The sequence below is a fragment of the Gobio gobio genome (assembly GCF_949357685.1).
Source record: "Gobio gobio genome assembly, chromosome: 16".
Taxonomy (NCBI): Eukaryota; Metazoa; Chordata; class Actinopteri; order Cypriniformes; family Gobionidae; genus Gobio; species Gobio gobio.
Window position 1 is genome coordinate 50677158 of NC_137109.1, and position 24602 is coordinate 50701759.

Here is a 24602-nt window from a genome sequence, read left to right on the forward strand (position 1 = left end):
CAGTGGGGTAAAGCATGCCACCACTGGACTCTAGAGCAGTGGAGACGTGTTCTCTGGAGTGACCAATCACGCTTCTCTGTCTGGCAATCCGATGGACGAGTCTGGGTTTGGCGGTTGCCAGGAGAACGGGACTTGCCTGATTGCATTGTAACAAGTGTAAAGTTTGGTGGAGGGGGGATTATGGGGTGGGGCTGTTTTTCAGGGGTTGGGCTTGGCCCCTTAGTTCCAGTGAAAGGAACTCTTAGGGTGGTTGCACCAACAAGGATTACTCTTAAATCTCGATTAATAATTCTGTTGCACCAAACTTTAAACCTTGTTTAAGAATAAGCACTTTTACATTTAACCCAGCATTTTTATCCTGGATTTACTCCTGCTATCGAGTCCAGGATCCATCACTCATCTAGATAGTCACTCCCCCAATCATGCCAGTTGTTCTTTTCTTATCTCGGTTGTTTTGTCATAAATTACGCTGCCAAATTACTCTATTAATTGATAATATAAATATATTTCCAGGCTTATGAAATCTGCACACGCTGCCACATGTCATTGCCTGTTTGATCAGTAACAGTCTCGTAGCACTTTATAAAAACATCTGACGTTTATTTCCTTTATCGGTAAAAGCTAATATTGTCAGAGAGAGAGTTTATGGTGGTCAATAAAGAAGGAAATTGAACATTAAAATTGTTGATGTCAATGGCGAATCCATCATGGCGGAGAAAATTAATCGTAAATGGAGGTTTTAATCGCATTCTTTCATTAGTTAATCTGGGTTTAAAATTAAGTGGTGCAACACAGCTCGATTTAAAATAAAGCCTAGATCAACAAATCCTAGATTAGCTATAAACTGTACTTAATTTAATTCTTATTGGTGCAACCCACCCTTAATGCTTCAGCATACCAACCAAGACATTTTGGACAATTTCATGCTCCCAACTTTGTGGGAACAGTTTGGGGACGGCCCCTTCCTGTCCCAACATGACTGACCAGTGCACAAAGCGTCGCTCCATAAAGACATGGATGAGCGAGTTTGATGTGGAGGAACTTGAAGTCCTGACCTCAACCAGATAGAACACCTTTGGGATGAATTAGAGCGGAGACTGAGAGCCAGGCCTTCTCGTCCAACATTAGTGCCTGACCTCACAAATGCGCTTCTAGAAGATTTCCCATAAACCTTGAGGAAAGCCTTCCCAGAAGAGCTGAAGCTGTTAGAGCTTCAAAGGGTGGGCCGACTCCATATTAAACCCTACGGATTAAGAATGGGATGGCATTAAAGCTCATGTGCATGTAAAGGCAGGCGTCCCAAAACTTTTGTAGTGTATATATAGTGCTTTCTATGTGTTCAATGCAAGCTTTCGGTACTTTGAGTGTGGTGATAGTGACCACAGAAGATTCTCGTGTTCGCTTATAAAATAGACCAAAGGAAACTCGAATAAGAGAAGAACAATTGGAGGAAAAGGAAGCTACAATGGAGGCTGAGGTTGACCAGAATCGGGAACCAGAGAAAGTTTCAGAAGCCCAGGACGTGGATACTGTGGAAGAGAACGAGGTGAGTCCAAATTCTTGTGAATCTGCTGTTCTTTTGCAAGACGGGCCTTATAGTATTAGTGAAATAGCCTTAAAGGTGGTGATCGCTGTTGAAGATGTGGTCTTATCAGTCAGTCAAGGATGATGGATTAAATGAGGATGATTGATATATCTGGTTGCCTGAAAGTAGTGATGATTTATACACTGTGAAAGTTTTTTGTCAGCAATATGTTTGTTATTCCTCGAAAAGAAGGGAAAATATGATTAAAGAACTTGAAAATTAAATTATTGAAGTTGAAAATAAAATGTTGGGAAGGTGTAAATATCAATTACAAAATGTTATCAATGAAAAAAAGCTACAGTTCGAAAATGTATTACAAGAAAAAGTAAAATGAGCTCTTATTAGAGCTTGTTTTTCTAATATTAGAGACATTGATGGACCAACATCTTTCTTTTTTAACTTAGAACGGAAAGTGTGTAAAGAGAAGCAAATGTTGAGTTTGAGGAATGATAGAGGTGATTTATTTTATGACCCATCTGAAAAGAGTACATTTGTTGTTGATTTTTATTCCAAGTTTTATGATATCGATATAACAGATTTGGATAGTAAAACAGAACTTTTAGATTCAATCCCAAAACTTAAACCAGAGCATAAAGAAGATTTAGATTGTATGTTAAGCTCTCAGGAAGAAAAAAATGATGTGCAAGAGTTATCAATGGGAAAATCCCCTGGATTTGAAGGGGCTTCCCATCTGAATTTTTTAAATATTTTTGGGAAAAGATTATTATGAAATTATTTTATATTCTACAAACAGGATGTTTACCTACTAGTTGTTGAAGAGCGATTCTTTCTCTTCTACCAAAAAAGGTGATCTTACTGTAGCTTTATTGATTACGGACTATGCGATTTTCTCTAAGTGCATTTCTAACAGATTAAATGAATTTATGGGTGTATTAATTCATGAGGATCAGTCTTACTGTATAAAAAACAGATGCATTAGAGACAACTTATTCCTTATAAGAAATGTTATTGACTATTCAATGTTAAGCAATATTGGCATAGGGCTCAACTCTTGAGAGCAGTGCCTGATTCGGTGGCGGTGGAGGAACATTTATCATAAAGTTAATTTAATCATAAAATTACTATTGTTTTGTTTTGTTTGTTTTGTTGTATTGTTTTGTTAATAAGTGCAGTTACTAATAATATTACAAGTTTGTTTATTGGAAATTTAACTATTTAACTATCGCTTGAATTGATATGCAGATAAAAAGTATAACTTTTATTAGAACAGTAATGTGCAAAAACCTAATTTTTATATGACCGACAGCTTCAGTGACTATAAAAGGAGCTCTTTACTTGTTTTCTGTGTAATTCAGTCACAATTTGAAGAAAACTTTTTGTTTTTCATGAGACTGTGTGACTTCCTACTTTTTTCCATATATTTAAGCAGTGGAAATGGTTAATAAGTCAATAAATGCTCCTCTGCCGCCATCTACTGGTTATAGTGGCAATTTCATGTCTCAAATAAAAGTGCTTGCTAGCCTAGAAATCTAGATGCACCCTAGTGGCAGCAGATGTAATTTGCAGTCAGGGCGTCTAGCAACTCTCCGTTGGCTTGCGAGCTGGAAAAATCAAACTCTGGTCAGGCCAATCACATCGTGTATAGAGTGAAGTCTGAAGTCATTCTTAAGGAAGGAAGATGTGTTTTGAGTTTTGCCGACCGGAAAAGAAGTTCTTGATAAACGGCTAGGCTCTTATAAAATATTATGAACGGCACATTAAAAACACGACATTGAGTGATTTACTCCCGTCAAGCCAGTCACGACGAAAATAGTCTGCACACTTATTATGATATCTACAGTAATCTGCAGGAAGTGCAAAAAGACGGGCTTTGAGGTGTTTTTCATTCAGCGAGTCTTCACTAATACCTTTCAATAAAATATCACCATATAACACCTTTTATTGTCTTCTTAAGTAAAAAATTAAGATGTTCTTAAGAAAATATTTGAGAACTCAAGAATTTTTCAAGAATTGCACTTAGGAAAATTCTTACGAACTTCTTCGAATTTATCTGAACTACTTTCTTAAGAAGATTTTCATGAATCCGGCCCCAGATTGCTCAATGAAAAAGCAGAATGTATGGTAAAAGTGCCTGGAGGGTTAAGCACACCTATCAAGGTCCGAAGGGGAATAAGACAGGGTTGCCCACTTTTGGGTCATCTATACAGTTTAGTTATTGAACCCTTATTGTGTAAACTAAGAACTTCATTAAAAGGTTTATACATTGAAGGATCATTTATTAAATCCATGAAACCTTCTGCTTATGCTGATGATCTTACTGGATAATTAAGGATAAAGAAGATATACACAGTGTACTGAACTGTATTCAGTGCTATATGAAAAGGCCTCTTCAGCCAAAATAAATTGGGGGAAAAGTGCAGCTCTATGATGTGGAACCACAAGTGCTGTACCAAAATTGCCTGGAAATGTTGAATGCTTTTCTGTTGAATGTTGTATTACAACATATTCAAGAATATGAATAAATACAGAATCTGTGTTTACATTTCAAACTTGGCATTGATTTTAATTAGTATTGTTTGTATTGTGTGATGTTTTTCAGCACAGTTGCACTATTTAAACATTACCTGCACTTTTACAGAAGAAAAGCATAAGGATGAAAAGGCTGGTGTGGATTTTTAAGTTTTTTGTTTTTTTTTAACCATTATATGGTGGTTGTGTACACACACATTTATGTTCAAACACCATGTAAAAGTTAATTTTGCATAATAAGTCCCCTTTAAACACATGTATGTGAAATGCTGTATTTTGATGGTTATAGGTGCAGGAAACACCACACACTTTTGCTGCTTTGTGTGAGAAAAACGTTATACAAGTTATGCCAAATATGAGAACTTCATGCATGAACGCACCACCATTCTCACACTGCGCTGCCCACTTCCAGTTAGAAACCCACATAAAAAAACATCATGAACGTTGATGTTGACATGAAGATATTTTTATAATTGAATGCTGCTGTACTGTAATAATGCTACGCTGAAAAACTGTTCATTGGTTTCCAGAAAGTTTCCATACTATATACATGTAGATCTAACCTTACATTTAATAAAATTTTACAGTAAAATACCATTAAATTTAGTTTTTGTAAGTCAAAAAGAACAAGTAAATTGACATTCCCTGCGTGACGCATTTGATGCATTTTCAGTGAAATTACGGTTTCTTCTTAGTTTTTTTTCTAATCAGGGTTTTATGTTACATCTAATGTTGTGAAATTTGTGTTTCCATGATGGTGTTTAGTGTGTGTGTGTGTGTGTGTGTGTGCGTGTGCGTGTGCGTGTGCGCGTGCGCGCGTGTGTGTGTGTGTGTGTGAATGAATGACACTGTGCACCTTCTATACATTAGTATTGTCCTCCTAAAAGCTTTGATTCATCATGTGACTCTCATCTCCACTGTGATTGGTGGTTGTCAGTATACATCAATAGTGCATAACAGATATTAATATTTCAATAGGTTGGTAATTTAACATTTCAGTTAATGAAATACGTTTTTTTACTGTACATTTTTTATAGTGTACACGTAATGATACAATATAAACGTTTAAATTATAGGGTTTTGAACTGTAAAATAAATGTTTTTAATCGTAATTATTACATTAAAAAACCTTTAAATTATACGAGTTTGAACTTTAAAATAAATGTTTTTAACTGTAATTATTACATTATAATGTTTTTTACATAACATAAAAAAGTACATTACATAAAATTTTACATTATATAAAATAAATGTTTTTTAACCGTAATTTTACATTATAAACCTTTAAATTATACGATTTTGAACTAACGTTTTTTTTTAACGGTAATTATTACATTATAAACCTTTAATATATACGGTTTGAACTGTAAAATAAATGTTTTTAACCATAATTATTACATTATAAACATTTAAATTATACAAATTTGAACTGTAAAATAAACGTTTTTAACCGTAATTATACATTATAAACCTTTAAATTATATGATGCTGTCCTGTAAAACCTAAAACGTTATTGCCGTATTTTTTACGGTAAAGTTCTGGCAACCACAGCTGCCGGTTTTTTACCATAAATTTTACAGGGATTTATTTTTATAGTGTAATAATATTCTTAGGTAGGCCTATGGCTATATCTAGAACATTTTTGCTAGTCTGTAACTGCAACCAAAATGCAGCATTTATACTTACAGAGGCGCGGGTGGAAAAAATGTGATGCCAAATTTATTCGCATGCAATATTTTGTTCATAAGTCACCTGATGTAATGGGGTTTGGTCTGTAGCTTCAGTCTGTCTATTTTGCAATTTTAAACTGAGTGACATGCATGTTTTTGTAGATGATCTGTGGTTGGGGAAACTTCTACTGCTCTGCGCTTCTGCTTTTATACTGTATCGCTGGCCGAAATAGTTTCTGTAATTATAATCTGCACATGATTTAAAGATCAGATGACAGTTTGTTTGGTTTAGATTGAGAATAATCTCTGAACTTAAAAAAGTACATTTGCAGAGTTTAGATAAAGATATAGAGTTGCTTGCTTATTCTTTTTTTAGTTTCCGTTGCTGAAAAATGTATTAGTAGAAACTGCTGACCCACAGTGTCTGCCTGTCTTTCCCTCAAATGAAGAAACTTCCTCTTTCTTCTTTTCTTGGTAATTTCCTGGTGTGTCAGTCAACGAGGAAGCCAGAACACAGACGGACTGAAGTCAGGATCTGAAGCGGCATCTTCTCTCTTCTGCTGGATTATTGGGCTCTTCTGGAGAGGAACGATGCTGATCTTTGGACTGATGCTGCTGCTGAAAACTGCTGCATGTGAGTCCACTTTCAGCTCAATCTCATGTCGCGTGTTTCTACCATATCAAGCACTTTTATGGCCTACATGACTCGATTTCCCAACTTAAATGAAGGTTACAGCAGTCTTGCAATCGGTTACCTATTTGTATCTATTTTTAAATGCGTGTTTCATTGCTTACACCTTATTTATAAGTTCTTGCCCTATACATTTGATCTTAAACAATGAAAATGCCTGATATTTACATTTGGAAGCAGAAGCTTTTATCCAAAGCGAGGAACATGACAAGCAATTTGTCACAAGTATTAGGCTAGAGCTATAGAGTTGAAGTGGAAATGCCATTGTTTTAGTAGTAAGTGCTAATGGTTTAATGTTGTGGTGTGGTTCGCTGTTTGTGGAAGTGATACAGTAAGTGTTAATTATTACCTTTAAAAGCTATTATGAGCTAAACCAAGAGTGTAATGTGGTGGAAATATTAAAAAGGTTCTCCTGTGATGCATGTATGTCTACATTTAGCAGACAAATACAATAGTAAATTGTCATTTAAGGGAGTTTATTTAATATATTTATTTTCTTCATTGCTGAAGAAACACCCAGAGATGACAAATAACTACATTTTTCAAAAGCAATTTTATTTTGCACTAGTAGTAGTTGTGTCCCAAATGACACACTGTACCATACACTCTTAAAAATAAAGATTTTGAAATAACATTTTTGAAAAGAACCATTTTCAGTGATCATTTCTTAACATTTGGATGTTTCTTAAAGGATTAGTTCACCCCAAAAATGAAAATTTCCTGATAATTTACTCACCCCAAATGCCATCCAAGAAGAAATTAAGTTTTTTGAGGAAAACATTCCAGGGTTTTTCATCATATAACGCTTTTCAGTTGCAACCAAAATGCTGAAGGTCCACATCAATGCACTTTCAGAGGAAGGGTTTCAGAGGCTCTGTGTGATCCCAGATGAGGAATAGGGTCTGATCTACACTGTAAAAAAAAAAAAATTGTAAAACTAAAAAAAGGTAAGTGACAAACAAAAACTGTAAAATTAAAGTAAAATATCTTAATTCAAATAAAGTGCAAAAACAATAATTTTACAGAAATTTACATTAAAAGTTGTAGTGAAAAACGATTGCAGATTTTTTTCCTTGTTTAAATTAAGTTATTTTACTTTCATTTTACGGTTTTTGTTTGGCAGCCAGTCATTTACCTTTTTTTTTTACGATTTTATTTTTACAGTAAAACTAATAAGATTTACTTTAAAATTACAAAGAATAATGTTAAATTGTTAGTATGGACATAAACCTTTAATATAATGAGCTAAATATTTTATTACAGATTAGTTCTGTAATTTTATTTTGTAATTTGAATTTGTATGTAATTTAAGAAAACCCGAAAAATACTGTATAAATAATACAGTAATTTCCCTGTATAAAAAATGAGAATGTCTGTGATTTGTCATTAATGATAAAATAATGGCAAAGTTGTTAATTTACAGATATTGTTTGTAATTTTACATCGTTTTAAACATAATTCAAAATTACAGGAAAATACTGTAAACAATTTAGAGTTATTTTCCGTAAATTTAGAATTTTTTTTACAGTGTAGCGAAACCATCAGTCATTTAAAAATAAAAAATAAAAATGAATATACTTTTTAACCACAATTGTTCATCTTGTGCAGATCTGCGAGGTGCTAAGGATTACGTAATGACATCGGAAAGTTCAAGCTAGACATAGGCAGAAGTACCGCCCTGTGTTTACAAAGTGCTCGTGTGAAGACTAATACAAACGCCCAAGTCTTGGGTCCGAGTCCACCTTTGTCGAGTTCGAGTCAAGTCCAAGTCTTAAACAATCAAGTCCGAGTCCAAAAGGGGCCGAGTTGGACTCAAGTCCGAGTTCTTTTTGGCCGAGTCCAAGTCAAGTCTGCCTGAGTCCAGAAAGTAATTAAAATGAAAAAAATATTCACTTATTATACTATCCTCTATTACTAATTTACTATCTAAAATTGATTTGTCAATGGAGAGTGGTGGCAATGGTAATCATTACATAGGAGAAAAAAGAAAAAAGGGGAAGGAGAAGGAGAGGAAGGGAGGGGAGGGAAAGAAAAGGGGAAGAAGGGGAAAGTAAAAAAAAAACATTTTTTTTATTTTTTTATTTTTTTAACTAATACAATGAAGGCAGTATGATGGAAGTGGTGGTGGTGGTGATGGCAATGAAGATGGTAAATAAATAATGAATGGTTAATTTGCTTATGCACACACACACACACACACACACTCACACCCACACACCTATACATTTACACATTTTTATTTCACTTCTGGACTTATGGAATTACTAGATTGTTTATTACTGCACTATTTTGGTCTGTTTGTTGAAGGGAAGAAAAAAAAATTGTGTGTATAAAGTCAGAATTGAATTGTGAGATATAAAGTCAGAATTGTGTGTATAAAGTGAGAATTGCGTGTCAGAATTGTGTGTATAAAGTCAGAATTGCGTGTCAGAATTGCATGTATAACATCAGAATTGCGTGTATAAAGTCAGAATTGCGTGTATAAAGTCAGAATTGTGTGATAGTCAGATTTGAATTGTGTGATAGTCAGATTTGAATTGTGTGATATAAAGCCAGAATTGTGTGTATAAAGTCAGAATTGCGTGTCAGAATTGCGTGTATAAAGTCAGAATTGCGTGTCAGAATTGCGTGTATAAAGTCAGAATTGCGTGTATAAAGTCAGAATTGTGTGATAGTCAGATTTGAATTGTGTGATAGTCAGATTTGAATTGTGTGATATAAAGCCAGAATTGTGTGTATAAAGCCAGAATTGTGTGAATAAAGTCAGAATTGTGTGTATAAAGTCAGAATTGTGTGATATAAAGTCAGAATTGTGTGATAGTCAGATTTGAATTGTGTGATATAAAGTCAGAATTGTGTGTATAAAGCCAGAATTGTGTGAATAAAGTCAGAATTGTGTGTATAAAGTCAGAATTGTGTGATATAAAGTCAGAATTGTGTGATAGTCAGATTTGAATTGTGTGATATAAAGTCAGAATTGTGTGAATAAAGTCAGAATTGCGTGTATAAAGTCAGAATTGTGTGATAGTCAGATTTGAATTGTGTGATAGTCAGATTTGAATTGTGTGATATAAAGCCAGAATTGTGTGTATAAAGTCAGAATTGTGTGTATAAAGTCAGAATTGTGTGTATAAAGTCAGAATTGTGTGTATAAAGTCAAAATTGCGTGTCAGAATTGCGTGTATAAAGTCAGAATTGCGTGTATAAAGTCAGAATTGTGTGATAGTCAGATTTGAATTGTGTGATAGTCAGATTTGAATTGTGTGATATAAAGCCAGAATTGTGTGTATAAAGTCAGAATTGCGTGTCAGAATTGCGTGTATAAAGTCAGAATTGCGTGTCAGAATTGCGTGTATAAAGTCAGAATTGCGTGTATAAAGTCAGAATTGTGTGATAGTCAGATTTGAATTGTGTGATAGTCAGATTTGAATTGTGTGATAGTCAGATTTGAATTGTGTGATATAAAGCCAGAATTGTGTGTATAAAGCCAGAATTGTGTGAATAAAGTCAGAATTGTGTGTATAAAGTCAGAATTGTGTGATATAAAGTCAGAATTGTGTGATAGTCAGATTTGAATTGTGTGATATAAAGTCAGAATTGTGTGATAGTCAGATTTGAATTGTGTGATATAAAGTCAGAATTGTGTGATAGTCAGATTTGAATTGTGTGATATAAAGTCAGAATTGTGTGTATAAAGCCAGAATTGTGTGAATAAAGTCAGAATTGTGTGTATAAAGTCAGAATTGTGTGATATAAAGTCAGAATTGTGTGATAGTCAGATTTGAATTGTGTGATATAAAGTCAGAATTGTGTGAATAAAGTCAGAATTGCGTGTATAAAGTCAGAATTGTGTGATAGTCAGATTTGAATTGTGTGATAGTCAGATTTGAATTGTGTGATATAAAGCCAGAATTGTGTGTATAAAGTCAGAATTGTGTGTATAAAGTCAGAATTGTGTGTATAAAGTCAGAATTGTGTGTATAAAGTCAAAATTGCGTGTCAGAATTGCGTATATAAAGTCAGAATTGCGTGTATAAAGTCAGAATTGTGTGATAGTCAGATTTGAATTGTGTGATAGTCAGATTTGAATTGTGTGATATAAAGCCAGAATTGTGTGTATAAAGTCAGAATTGTGTGTATAAAGTCAGAATTGTGTGATAGTCAGATTTGAATTGTGTGATATAAAGCCAGAATTGTGTGTATAAAGTCAGAATTGTGTGATATAAAGTCAGAATTGTGTGATAATCAGATTTGAATTGTGTGATATAAAGTCAGAATTGTGTGTATAAAGTCAGAATTATGTGTATTAAGTCAGAATTGTGTGTATAAAGTCAAAAAAGAGAAAAAAGGAAAATAAAAATAAAAATAAAAAATAGCCTTTTTGACAATGACTTGTGTTTATAAATTTTTATTTTTATATATTTGTTTTATTTATTTATTATTATTTATTTTTTTGTTCTGTTTTTGTTTTCTGTTTAGTTATTAACTTTTGTATTTTGACTACATTTGTAATTACATGTATGTGTATACTCTCTTTCCCCTACGAGAGTTTTGTATTTTGCTGTTTTTTGTCAATAATAAAAATAGAAAAAGACAAAAAAAAGATTAGAAATTGCTATTGTACATTTTTATCTTCTATTAATACTTTAACCTTTCACCCCATTAAACCAATGGCAATATAAAAATAAACAAAAATACCATTATTACATCTTGCCATTGCCATTGAACATTTTTATTTTGTCAACAGAACCTCAACTAGTTTCCAATCAAAAATGGTTTCAACAAATAGAATGGGCATATATGTAGAACTTTTATTATTACAAGTGCATGAAAAACACAAATTAACCTGTTTTATTGTATTTCAATCATTTAATGCCTCTGGTATCACCAAATGCTAATGTTTAGGGGTGGGCGATACTGCAGTCTTATTTCACGATAGGATTTCTCAAGTAGGATTATTCAAGTAAGAATAAATACTATAGAAATTGAATAAAACAATTAAATGTAAAATAAAACAAACTTCACTGTATTACATGTACAGTTATTCTTATTAAATGTACTAAAGTTAGTCAGCAGTAGAGTGAGTGATTGGGTGTGTGAGTGTGTGAGTAAGTGAGTAAGTGTGTAAAGGGTGTGTGTGAGTGAGTCAGTGAGTGAGTGAGTGTGTAAAGGGTGTGTGTGTGTGTGTGTGTGAGTGAGTCAGTGAGTGAGTGAGTGTGTAAAGGGTGTGTGTGTGTGTGTGTGAGTGAGTCAGTGAGTGAGTGAGTGAGTGTGTAAAGGGTGTGTGTGTGAGTGAGTCAGTGAGTGAGTGAGTGTGTGAGTGAGTGTGTAAAGGGTGTGTGAGTGAGTGAGTGAGTGAGTGATTTTCTCTTCGTCTTTTGTTGTTTGATTAACATTACGGCAGCAGGTTCATTGGACTGATTAACTTTCATCTACTTAAGTTTACTTTGCATTTTGACATGATGTATGTGAATTTATTTGACAGTCCAAGCGTAAACCATTAGATCATTCGTTACTGATGATGCACGATGAGGCGGCCTCATTTCTGTCTGCCCCTTTAAGTGTATGCACAAAAATCCGATAGGCCTATTTATCGTCATATCGCCCAGGATTTAATTTGGTATTGATTAAAATAAGCAACTTACATTTCTCTAGGTTTTCTTTGAACATGTTGGTGGAAAGTCTGGCCAGACACATCAGTAGGCTAAGAGTCAATTTGCAATCCACAAGTATGCTAACTCTACCTTTAGCAAAAAAACAAAAAGGTAAAACAACAATGTCGGACGATTTTGAAGTTGAAATATGAGTTTTTGGTAAAGGGCGTTTGTAATCTTCACACTATTCCCCATCTGGGATCACGCAGAGCCTCTGAAGCCCTTCCTCTGAAACTGCATTGATGTGGACCTTCAGCATTTTGGTTGCAACTGAAAAGCATTAAATGAAAAACCCTGGAATGTTTTCCTCAAAAAACTTAATTTCTTTTCGACTGAAGAAAGACATGAATATCTTGGATGAGATGGGGGTGAGTAAAATATCAGGACATGTTCATTTTGAAGTGAACTAATCCTTTAACATGTCATTTATACAGTAGATGAAAAGAGTGCATAGCACAGTATAAGTGCCTCGCTCTTTAAAACAGAGGCTGTTTATTGGCATCAATGGTCCCATAAAGAAACTTTATCATCCATGTACGTAATTAAATCTGTGACAGTCGAGTGTATGAAGTGCCCAACATTTCACACTTAATGTTTTTGGTTAAATAAGTGCACTTGATCTTTTTTCAGTGTAAACACTAGTGTTGTAGTTAAGACCACCTAAACCGAGACCAAGACCAAGACCAAGACCAGACCAGCACTCCTTAAATTCATCTAAAAGATCCATCTACTGCCTGAGAAATGTCTTATATTTAATTAATAAACACAATTAGAATAGTAAGACACTATTACACTGTTACCAATCAAATCACTGACAATAAAACTCATGGCACAGAAGTTGCATCTGAATTGGTACAATTACACCTGCATAAATAATGTTCAGATTAATTTAACATTAAAACATTAACATTATTGATCAGTCACAGAATCCTTTATTCAACCGATTTGTTCAAAGCAGCTGATAATAACCAAACGCTGCCGAATTAGCAAAGACCGTTTAAAATGTAATTTAATATTAACTTCTTGTTTATTGAACGTTTGTATAAATCCGTTGATCAATATAATTTGCTCTCACGCTTATATTCATGAAAACAGCTCTCTTGCTCTTGCGATATTGTTTAATTATATTCTATGTTATATAAAAAAACTAAATCTCAGATTTTTGTGGGCATTTATATAAATTTTGGGCATTTTTGAGACAATGCTGCATTGATTCTGAACCCGGCAGCACAGCAACACAAGAAATCACATTACAAAGAAGTTATTGATTGCATTTTAAGCTGTAAGTTTGACATCAAATCACATGAAGGATGTTAAATCAGACAATGCACCTGTGACTTAGTGATATCCCAGCAGGTGTGGTCTTGACTGGTCTTGAGATAAAATCCCCAGTCCTCCAAGTCCGAGACCAAGACAAGACCGAGGAGAAATGCAGTCGAGACCGAGACCAGAGCAAGACCTTCAAAAACCAGTCTTAAGACCGGTCTCGAGTACTACAACACTATACAATAATCAAACTATTATACTACAAAATGCCATAGAATAGTATATACGTATGCACAATTTCTCGTTTTTTATTTTTATTGGAATATTAGTATGTGAGTAAAAGTGTGAATCAGACTAAAGGGTTGATCGTCTGCTGATGTGTGAGATTGATGATCGGAGATGTTTCTGTGAGATCTGTTTATTCACAGTCATACTGGAGAAGTTTAATTTTGTGAAGATATTTGTGTCACTGTTTTTCTGATTTTGATTTATGCTGAAAGAGTCGCTAGTGTTTATTACCTTAAATCATGATTTTTGCATTCTTTTGAATGTCCAACATTTAAAAATTATATTTATATTTTACATATACATTTTTCTGTGTGTGTGTGTGTGTTCTTCAGGTCTGGAGTTTAACTGCTCGATTAATCAGTCAAAGCCCTGTTACGCTGCTCTGGGACACAAACTCAATCTGCAGATGGTGCTGGATGCTAGTCATGAGCTGAAGATACAAAAGAGAATAAGCAGCGAAGAAAAAGATCCAGTTTGTAAAATAAAGAAGGACACGATGAAGGACTGTGATCTTTTTAATAACAGATCTGAAGTGACATTCGTTAATGGGACTCTGATAATAAACCCTGTGACCAGAGCAGATTCAGGGAATTACACATTCCAAGTCTTTGACTCAGAGGGCACTGAAATATCTAAAGGAGATCTTCAAGTGATTGTTGAAGGTACAGTAACTCTCTCATCAGACTCATTACAATCTCCTGTTCTCCAAATGCCAATGCTTTATGTGTTAACAGCAGATTTTCATTTGATTAAAACAGTTGTTTACTTCGGTTGCTGTGTCTTCTATTCCTGCTGCTGTTGTTATGAATGAATATTTCGAGGCTGCTTTGGTGTTTATCTCTTAATATCCTCATCCTGTGTTTTCCTTCCATAGATCCTCAAGTCACTCCGATCGTTCTGGGATGTCTTGCTGTGATTCTTATAGTGCTGGTCATCGTGGCGTATTACTTTTACAAGAAGAAGAATCAGCTCAAACCGACATCAAGTCAGTCTTGTTGTGTTCATGAATCTATCAAAATTGAAAAATAAATATACTAAAAATGTATTTTAAATGCATTTATTTTATGCTAAGTACACTACAAAAACAAATGTATATATGTATGTACTATATAAAATAGCATCTCACCATTTACAAATAATTGGAAACATTTGGGATGTTGTAAGAACTCAACTGAACAAGATATATAACACTGGCCTAGTGCTTTCTGGATATTTTACTGAAATTTATTTTACATAGTGCACCTTTAATATGAAATAAATGTGTTTAAATTTTCACTAGGGTTAGTATTGCTTTATCACTTTATTCACTTATTTCTCTCTAATTTGTTTTAATTAAAACATCCAATAAATTGATATATGTAAATATAACACAAATTAATCTGTATTTCATAAACAAACAGTTGGGATTCATTCACCCATGCTGTCATTATTTATTCAACATTATGTTGCTCCAAACCTGTATGTTTTAAATGGAGTAAATGGACAGATTTAACTTGTATGCATGAAAAACATCAAATATAAAATCTGACAAGTTATTTGAATAGAAAACACAGTTTAGAGGCGATTTAGCTTTGCATGACATTTCCTCATAGTGTGATATTAGTGGTTAGTTTTTTATGATGCTTAATGTCAATATTTTCTCTGATGTTTTAGACGGTCCAGAGTGTGTGAATGAACACGTCGCTCAGAAGAAACCCCACACAGAGGAAGGACAGAAGAGACCAGGTACGAGTGGACTGAAGTACAGATTCTCCAAGCATCAGAAACAACTTGAGCTTTGAGTAAACACACAGTTTTAGGAACTGGACATAATGCAGAATGGTTTACAGTGGCAATGTGAAAATGTAGATCTTATTGTTGTATGTGTAACGGAGGCTAGCTAGTAGTTGCTGTGCGAGTAAACCTCACTCCTCTGATCTCAAGAGACGCTCTAGTGACTGACACTAGAGGTTGCAGCCTTTAGCCTCCCTGTTAGAGCGTCTGACTGATGCCGGCGGACCCGGGTTCGAGTCCCGCTTGGAGTGGGCGTTTCGAACAGGGGGGGGGTTACATTTGTGCCATGACCCGGATGGGAGTGAGTTTTAGGGGGGTGAGTGTAACGGAGGCTAGTTAGTCCCTCCAGAAAAACGTGATTATGCGATCGCATGATTTAATGCATAATCAGCCAAAGTCCGCATATTTATGCGGGGCCGCATTTTTTCAAATACGCCGCACTTTCACCGCATAAATTGCCTATTTACGTGTGCAAAATATGCGGGCTTGCATGATTTCATAATCCCCGCATTTTCGTTGCAAAACAGTCATATATATAGTAGCATAAAGTTGAAAAATGTTTGTTTACTTCACACAAGAGCCGCCATTTCCCCCTATTGCCATGGGAAAGTTTTGAAGTGACGTAATTACCCGACGTGAACGTCATCGAAAAGCTGCAAACCCCCGTGGAGAAACCACAGATATCGCTGAAACCATGAAGAAGCTCGCACACTCCCATTGGCCAACAAAAATAACAGCAAAAGACCAAAGCAAAGCAGTTTCCCGAAGTGTTGACCGATTTCAAAACACAGCATCATGAAGCTTCAGAGCGTTATGAGTCAGTGAGTCGATTCAACGGTTCGGAGCGTTATGAATCAGTGAGTCGATTCAGCGGTTTGGAGTGATATGAATAAATGAGTCGATTCAGCGGTTCGGAGCATTATGAATCAGTGAGTCGATTCAGCGGTTCGGAGCATTATGAATCAGTGAGTCGATTCAGCGGTTTGGAGTGATATGAATCAATGAGTCGATTCAGCGGTTCGGAGCATAATGAATCAGTGAGTCGATTCAGCGGTTTGGATCGCCAAAGTCACGTATTTCAGCAGTTTGACACGCGATCCGAATCATGAATCGACTCGCTGATTCATAACGCTTCGAAGCTTCATGATGCCGTGTTTTGAAATCGTCATCACTATATAAGTCGTTATTTAGGTTTTTTTTGCGCACAAAAACTATTCTCGTCGCTTCATAAAGTTATTGTAGAGCCGCTGTAGTGAGATGGACTTTGTAACGACGTCTTTAGTGACTTTTAAGGGTCTTGAGAGTGTAAAGTGCATTGAGCCAATGGAGGCCTTTCTGAGCCATCAGATTTACACTAAAATATCTTCATTTGTGTCTGAAGATGAACGGAGGTCTGACGGGTGTCCAACCACATGAGGGTCAGTCATTAATGACAGAATTTTCATTTTTGGGTGAACTAACCCTTTAAGAGATTGCGCTTTGGGCATTGGAAGCACTCAAATGTCTGTTTTGTAAAGCTACCTCTGTAAAAAAAAAAAATTTCAGAAGTTGTAGTATATTCCTTTTGTAAAACTACAGAACTTGTTTGACTCAATGTTTTGTAAATTTGAGCTAAGTGTTTATAAAGTTCTTCAATAAAACAAGATGAGAACTTAAATATTCCCAGCACTTTCTGTGATGTAGTGCTTTGTTTCTCTTTTTCATCAAACCGCAGTTTTTGCAAGTTCCCGCAATTTTATTGCATAAAATTGCATAAATATCCCGCATTTTCCGTGCCGCATAATCAAGGATTTTTGCCGGCAATGATCACAAAAAAAAGCCGCATTTTTCTGTGAGTAAACCTCACTCCTCTGATCTCAAAAGACGCTCTAGTGACTGACACTAGGGGTTGCAGCCTTTATTCTCATTGTTAGAGCGTCCGACTCTCATGCCGCTGGACCCGGGTTCGAGTCCCGCTTGGAGCGGGGCGGTTTGAACAGGAGGGGTTACATATGCTAAACAATGACAGTGAATCAAATCTTTGCTAACACTCTACTATAGGAAATATCAGCAAATGTCACACTTTATATCAACTTTTACTGAAAAAATAACAATAATTGACAGGTTTTGGAGGTTTAAGGCCGTGTTATTATCCTCTTCAGTATGATTATGGTCAGTCACAGTCTGATTGTGATATGTCTGAGTTATAGAGTCGAACTCTGCTTTTATGAAACTAGAGTTAAAGACAAAGTGATAAGAAAAGCATCTGTGGCTTTAGTGAAAACGGCCAAAGATCAGCAGAAAACTAACCACCAGCAAGTCTAAGACGGAAGCTGAAAGTGTTTTTCTGTTTGCATTTGTCACGCAGTCCTGACATTGAGTCACGCAAATGAGACACAGCGTAGCGAGCAAAGTCATGATGAGTCTCAAACTGTGTGTGTGAGAGAATAAATACACCAATAAATGTACGTCCCTTTGAAGCATGATAGTACCTTTTGTGCCCGTCAACTACTCGAGTGCTTTGACGACATTAAAGATTGGATGTCCTTGAACTTTTTACATTTTAATGGAAAAAAGATTGAAGTCATGATTATTGGGCTAAATCTTCCGGTGGACCTTGACAACATCTGTAAAACCTACAGTTACAAACCTAGGAGTTAAAATGGATTGAGACTTAAATTTCGACACAAATTAAAGCAGTCGTTTAGTCCAGCTTTTTCAGTCGAGGCAGTTAGCCAAGGTAAAGTGTGTCCTTTCTAGACAAAACTTTGAGATATTGATTCATGCCTTCATTATGCCACGATTGGACTATTGTAATGCACTTTATGCTAGGATCAGTCAGTCTTCGCTTTCGTCTGCAGTTGGTGCAAAATGCTGCTGCCCATCTTTTAACTGGGTCCCGAATGTACAATCACATTACCCCCGTTTTAGCTTCTCTTGATTGGCTCCCGGTGTGTTTTCGTGTCAATTTTAAAATTCTTTTATTTGTTTTTAAGAGTCTGAATGGTCTGGCTCCGCGGTATCTGTCTGACCTGCTCCAGTCTCATGTCCCGTCCCACTCCCTTAGGTCGGCAAATCCGTCAATGCTCTATGTCCCTAAGACAAACAGAAAGCTAAAAGGTTCTTTTTCACTTTTTCAGTTGCCGGCCCCTTGTTGTAGAATGAGCTGCCACTGCATATCAAGCGAGCTGACTCACTTCCTGTTTTTAAACCTCTTCTTAAAACACATTTTTTCTCTTTGGCTTTTAACACAGTTTGAGATGACTTTTATTGTGAGTGTCATTTTATTGTGTTACTTTTAAACAGTCACCATGTGTGTTATGTTATTTATTTTGTGTATTGTCAATGTACAGCACTTTGGCTAAACTTGTTATTTTAAAGTGCTTTATAAATAAACGAGAGATTGAGAATAAAACAGAGTATAAATAAATGTGTGAAGAATTAAATAGTAAAAATTATAAAATACAGTATAAATTAATAAATAAAGAGTATAAATATGTGAATAATTAAATAGTACAAATAAAAAATACAGTATAAATGAATAAATAAAGAATATAAAATATGTGAATAATTAAATAGTAAAAAAATAAAAACGAATAGCCAACACTTGTTCATATGCTAAGTGTAGCATTTGTAGCATGCAAGTAATAATCAAGTAAAAAACACTCATCACTGGCATTAGCACAGTTTTATTTAAATAAACCGAGCAAACAGCTAGAATATTTTTGTAGTGTAATTAAATAGTAAACATAAATAAAATACAGTATAAATAAATAAAGAGTATAAATAAATATGTTAATAATTAAATAATAAAATTAATAAAATACAGTATAAATGAATAAATAAAGAGTTTAAATACAAATGTGAAAAATTAAATTGTAAAAATAAAATATACAGTATAAATGAATAAATAAATAAAGAGTATAAATAAATATGTGAATAATTAAATAATAAAATAAATAAAATACACTATAAATGAATAAATAAAGAGTATAAATAAATATGTGAAAAACTGTATAGTAAAAATAAAATGTATAGTATAAATAAATAAATATGCAAATAAAATAAATAGTAAAAATAAATAAATAAAACACAGTATAAATAAATAAATAAATAGAGTATAAATAAATAAATAAATAAATAAATACAGTATAAATATGTAAAAATAGAGTATAAATAAATAGATAAAAAGTATATGTAAATATAAAAATAAAATAAATAGTAAAAATAAATGAATACAGTATTAATAAATAAATAAAAATAAGAGTTTAAATAAATATGTGAAAAATTAAATAGTAAAATTAAAAAATCCATTATAATTGAATAAATAAATAAATAGTATAAATAAATATGTGAATAATAAAATAATAAAATAAATAAAATACACTATAAATGAATAAATAAAGAGTATAAATAAATATGTGAAAAAATGTATAGTAAAAATAAAATGTATAGTATAAATAAATAAATATGCAAATAAAATAAATAGTAAAAATAAATAAATAAAACACAGTATAAATAAATAAATAAATAGAGTATAAATAAATAAATAAATAAATACAGTATAAATATGTAAAAATAGAGTATAAATAAATAGATAAAAAGTATATGTAAATATACAAATAAAATAAATAGTAAAAATAAATGAATACAGTATTAATAAATAAATAAAAATAAGAGTTTAAATAAATATGTGAAAAATTAAATAGTAAAATTAAAAAATCCATTATAATTGAATAAATAAATAAATAGTATAAATAAATATGTGAATAATTAAATAGTAAAAATTAATACAATACAATATAAATGATTAAATAAATAAATATGAAAATAAAAATAAATTGTAAAAATAAATAAATAAAATACAGCATAAATAAATAAATACAGTATAAATAAATACAGTATAAATTAATTAATACAGTATAAATAAATAAATAGAGTATAAATATGTAAAAATAGAGTATAAATAAATAAATAGATACAAAGTATATATAAATATACAAATAAAATAAATAGTAAAAATAAATGAATACAGTATAAATAAATAAATAAATAAATAAATAAATAAATAAATAAATAAATAAATAAATAAATAAATAAATAAATAAAGAGTTTAAATAAATATGTGAAAAATTAAATCATAAAAATAAAAAAATCCATTATAAATGAATAAATAAATAAAGAGTATAAATAAATATGTGAATAATTAAATAGTACAAATTAATAAAATACAGTATAAATTAATACATCAATAAATATGCAAATAAAATAAATTGTAAAAATAAATAAATAAAATAGAGTATAAATAAATAAAATAGAGTATAAATAAATAAAATAGAGTATAAATAAATAAATAGAGTATAAATAAATAAATAGAGTATAAGTTAATAGAGTATAAATAGATAAATAGGGTATAAATATGTAAAAATAGAGTGTAAATAAATAGATAAAAAGTATATGTAAATATACAAATAAAATAAATAGTACAAATAAACGAAATACAGTATAAATAGACTATAAATAAATAAATATGCAAATGTCAAAAAGATGTATAAATAACTTAAATAAATAAATAGTAAATAAATAAAATACAGTATGAATAGACTATAAATAAATAAATAGGCAAATGTGCAGAAGTTGTATAAATAACTTAAATAAATAAATAGTATAAATAAAAGAAAAGGCACAGTCTCCTTTCAATTTTAAAATGTGTCCTTGAAACCCGAGTTTTCTGGGAACATTAGGGTGGAATGAAAGGAGGAGTATGGAGGAGCCAGTCTTTTTGTGTTCATTGTTGCTTGCTTTTTTTGCTGTCTCTGGTGCTTCATAATTTACTATCAGCATTATAGCAACCGAAATCCTGTTTCTAATCTCATCTGATCATCTGTCCTCTGTGTCAACAGATGTAGAATATGCCGCAATCAACTCTCAGAACAAGAACAAGAGGAAAGGGAAGGAGGAAGAGGTTCATTACGGAGAAGTGACATTCGCCAACTCCAGCGCTCAGCAGCCTCATCAGACGCAGGATCATTGTGTTTACTCTGAGGTTCAGACGCGCAACCACAAAACCCACAAACTGTGAGTCTTCATGTGTGGCCCAGTTCAGAGCTGCTTATGATGCAATGCTCGGGGTCATTTCCTGGGTGCTCCGAAATAACTGGACAAACACTGACTGATGTGACTTGTGCTTAACAATAATACATTGTTTTTCTTTGTCAATGGGATTAAAACATACACCCGTGTTTTCTGCACTTTTGTTCTGCCTTTTCCTGCACTTTGTCGCCACCAAGTGAACAAAAAATGTATCTAGCGTGAGTTTTGAAGCTGTGAGTTGATGTGATTCCGTGAGAGAAACTGAGGATTTACTGAGCGATCATAACAAGAGCTGAAGCAGAAGATCACAGCTGTGTTTGAGATCTGTTGGGAGATTTGATTGAATGACGTGTGCCGTTAAGAATTCATTAATGCTGTGACATTATGAAATAGCAATTGTTTAAATGTAACCGTTCACAAGAAACACACGCTATCACAATCTCCCCCTTTTAAGTCTAGGCGTTAAGGGAAAATGTAACAGAGAATCTAGATAGTGTGGTAAAACTATACAGTAGGATGTGTGGTTGAAAACTATTACCATTTTAGTCTGTGAGCAACCTTATCTTGTCTACATTATGCCTTTGTTGTGAATGTGATTATAAACTATTTATAAGTTTATTTTCTGGGACATTATTAGTATTATATAGTATTTTTCCCCATACTTTGGAAGTCAGTGGTGCCCCACAACTTTTGCGTACAAACGTTCTTCAAGATATCATCTTTTGTGTAGAAGAAAAACATTTATGCAGGTTTTGGACAACTTGAGGGTGAGTAAATGATAAAAGAATATAAATCAGGCATGTTTAAGTGAAATACGGCAATACTGATAGTGTCCAGTAAGCAATGAAAATAGTTTTGGGACATTCTTTATTTTCGTTGATATTTACAAAAGCAAACAAACAACAAAACATTCTTACAATGCAGATTTCCAAGTACAGTATCAACATTAATATTACTTACCATTTGTGTTGTTCTTATTGTGACGTCTCAGCCTAGGCTGTGCGTGTGTAGCTGCACTCAAAAAAATTACTCTTTGAATGAATATAAAAAAATCATGGAAAGTATTTCCACATGATTAACTTTATGCAATTATGTTATTCCAATTTAAAGTACTTACGTTGGGTCAACTTAATTTATTAAGGTTGATTCAACTTATTTACTATGGTTAGCCACAGCTTAATTTAATAGTGTCAGCCCAACTAATTTGCAATGTTTTGGACCAACTCATTTATTTAAGTTAGCCTAACAAAAGTGCTTAATGCTGAAAGAAAGCCATTTAATCACATGGAAATCCTTTCCATGATTTAATTACATTAATTCAAAGAATAGCTTTTGAGTGCATTTACAAAACCTTTTACAAGATTTTATTAGCTAGCCAGAATATGGTTTTGTTACATCCATAGCATGCCCAGAGTAGATTTTTATTATTATCAACTTTAATAGTTATTAGTAGGTCCTCACCCGAAGCAAATGCTCTACACTTCACCACAATGGTAACCTCCAAAAACACTAACATAACAAACTTTTAAATACCAATATAATGAAACATTAAGAATTAAAAAGTCTCTCAATTTTCTCATCTTGTTAAAAATGCATCAAATTGCACTTTATTTAAATATTTACTCTCTGAATTCAGCCCCTTTGCAAAGCATGATGGGAAGTGAAAGTCTTATTTCTTTGGGTAACTCGATTGAAACATGTTATTTCAAAACGAAAACATCAAGTTATGTCAAAGAGTAACGGTTTTAAGTCAGTTTAACATGAATCAATTACATTTGAACCAGAAACCTAATATAATGGTGTAAAATCAAGATGAATTGCTTAAATAAAGTGAACAGCATCATAAAATATTTTTTTTGAGTGTGTGTCTCATTTCATTTTGAAGGCTGCGTCCTCCGAAGGACACATCCTGTGAAGAATGCCGTATATAGAGTGTCCTCAATCAGAATTAAACAAGACGTCCTTCGTAGGACACACAGGAGAGAACTATCACACCAGTTAAATGAATGAAATATAACTAACTTGTTTATGACCCATTTCTTTATTTTTTGTGAATGAATTACTTTATTTAGTCTATTTATACATTGATGTTTGTTGTTCCCTATGTGTGTGTAATGGAGTATGTAAGTTTCCCCATGTGTGGCATTTGGGAGGCCATGTTTTCTTTGTTTAGTTTGTTTGATTACTGTTAAGTTTGAGTTTACCCTTTTTATGGGCCCAGACCTGACTTTATTTTCATTCAGTTTTTCAAGTTATTTAATTTGTAACTTTGTTTTGCATTTAATAAAAAAAAAAAATTGGTTGGAAATCCTGTGTTCTTTGTAGGGATGGGGAATTGAAGCCTCATGAAGCAGTGAGGCTTTCCCCTGACTGTTCCAGGAAAAGATTCGAAGCTTCAAGAGTGTGGAGAACAGCGCCATCTGGTGCTTATTTAACACAAAGCAGCCAGAAGCCTGTGGAAGAAGCTCTGTCAGATGAAGCAACCACAACACACTCCCATCGTTTCAATGTTATGTGTACAAATAAAAGCCTTACACGTTTTTAATTTGTCCATTAAATTAATTCATTTACTCATTAAAGTGTGACAATAAAATATAATATGAGCTTATATGATTCAATAAGATCTAATATAGGCTAGAGCTTAGATAAGGGATCAAAATATCAAGCCCGACCCTACCTGAGCCCGGCCCGACACATTAACTGTAATTCTGTCAGATCCATTAAGTCAAGAATACACATGACAATAAAAATTATTTAGAATTTTTCATTGAATAATTTGCAATAGTTAATGAATCTGAATTTAATTTTGTTTTGGTGGTATGGCTCTGTTCAGGGAGTCCTCTGACCTTTCATGAGCACCATGAAATAGCAGAGAGTCAGAGGACAGCAGCAGCATTAGGGAACGCTCACACAGTTTAGGACTGGGAGAGCTTAACTATTCCCCTATGAACAGAGCAGCAACAATGACATAAAACAAATACCACGTTATACACGACAGGAGGAGGTGGGGAGGTGGTGGGTTGCAAAGCATCGAGCAGCAAGTTGTAAGAGCGAACTGAATCAGCTTTAAATAGGCGCCCTGTTTTTAGCGTAGACATTAGCAGCGAGCAGAG

The 24602-nt window shown here is 33.3% G+C and overlaps 1 protein-coding gene across 1 annotated transcript; it reads left to right on the top strand.

Moving 5' to 3' along the window:
* Window positions 1-1503: 1503 nt before the first annotated feature.
* LOC307140348 (uncharacterized protein) lies at window positions 1504-24029 on the top strand. Its single transcript, XM_079839808.1, has 6 exons — window positions 1504-1546; window positions 6240-6379; window positions 13977-14306; window positions 14519-14629; window positions 15298-15369; window positions 21300-24029. The coding sequence occupies exons 2-6, from the start codon at window positions 6337-6339 to the stop codon at window positions 21476-21478; spliced, it is 735 nt and encodes a 244-aa protein (XP_079695934.1). The 5' UTR covers window positions 1504-1546; window positions 6240-6336; the 3' UTR covers window positions 21479-24029.
* The last annotated feature ends 573 nt before the right edge of the window (window positions 24030-24602 follow it).

Coding starts and splice junctions, on each gene's coding strand:
- LOC307140348 (XM_079839808.1), top strand. CDS start 6,337: ATGCTGATCTTTGGACTGATGCTGCTGCTGAAAACTGCTGCAT. Junction 6,380..13,976: donor GCTGCTGAAAACTGCTGCAT/GTGAGTCCACTT, acceptor TGTGTTCTTCAG/GTCTGGAGTTTAACTGCTCG. Junction 15,370..21,299: donor GGAAGGACAGAAGAGACCAG/GTACGAGTGGAC, acceptor CTGTGTCAACAG/ATGTAGAATATGCCGCAATC.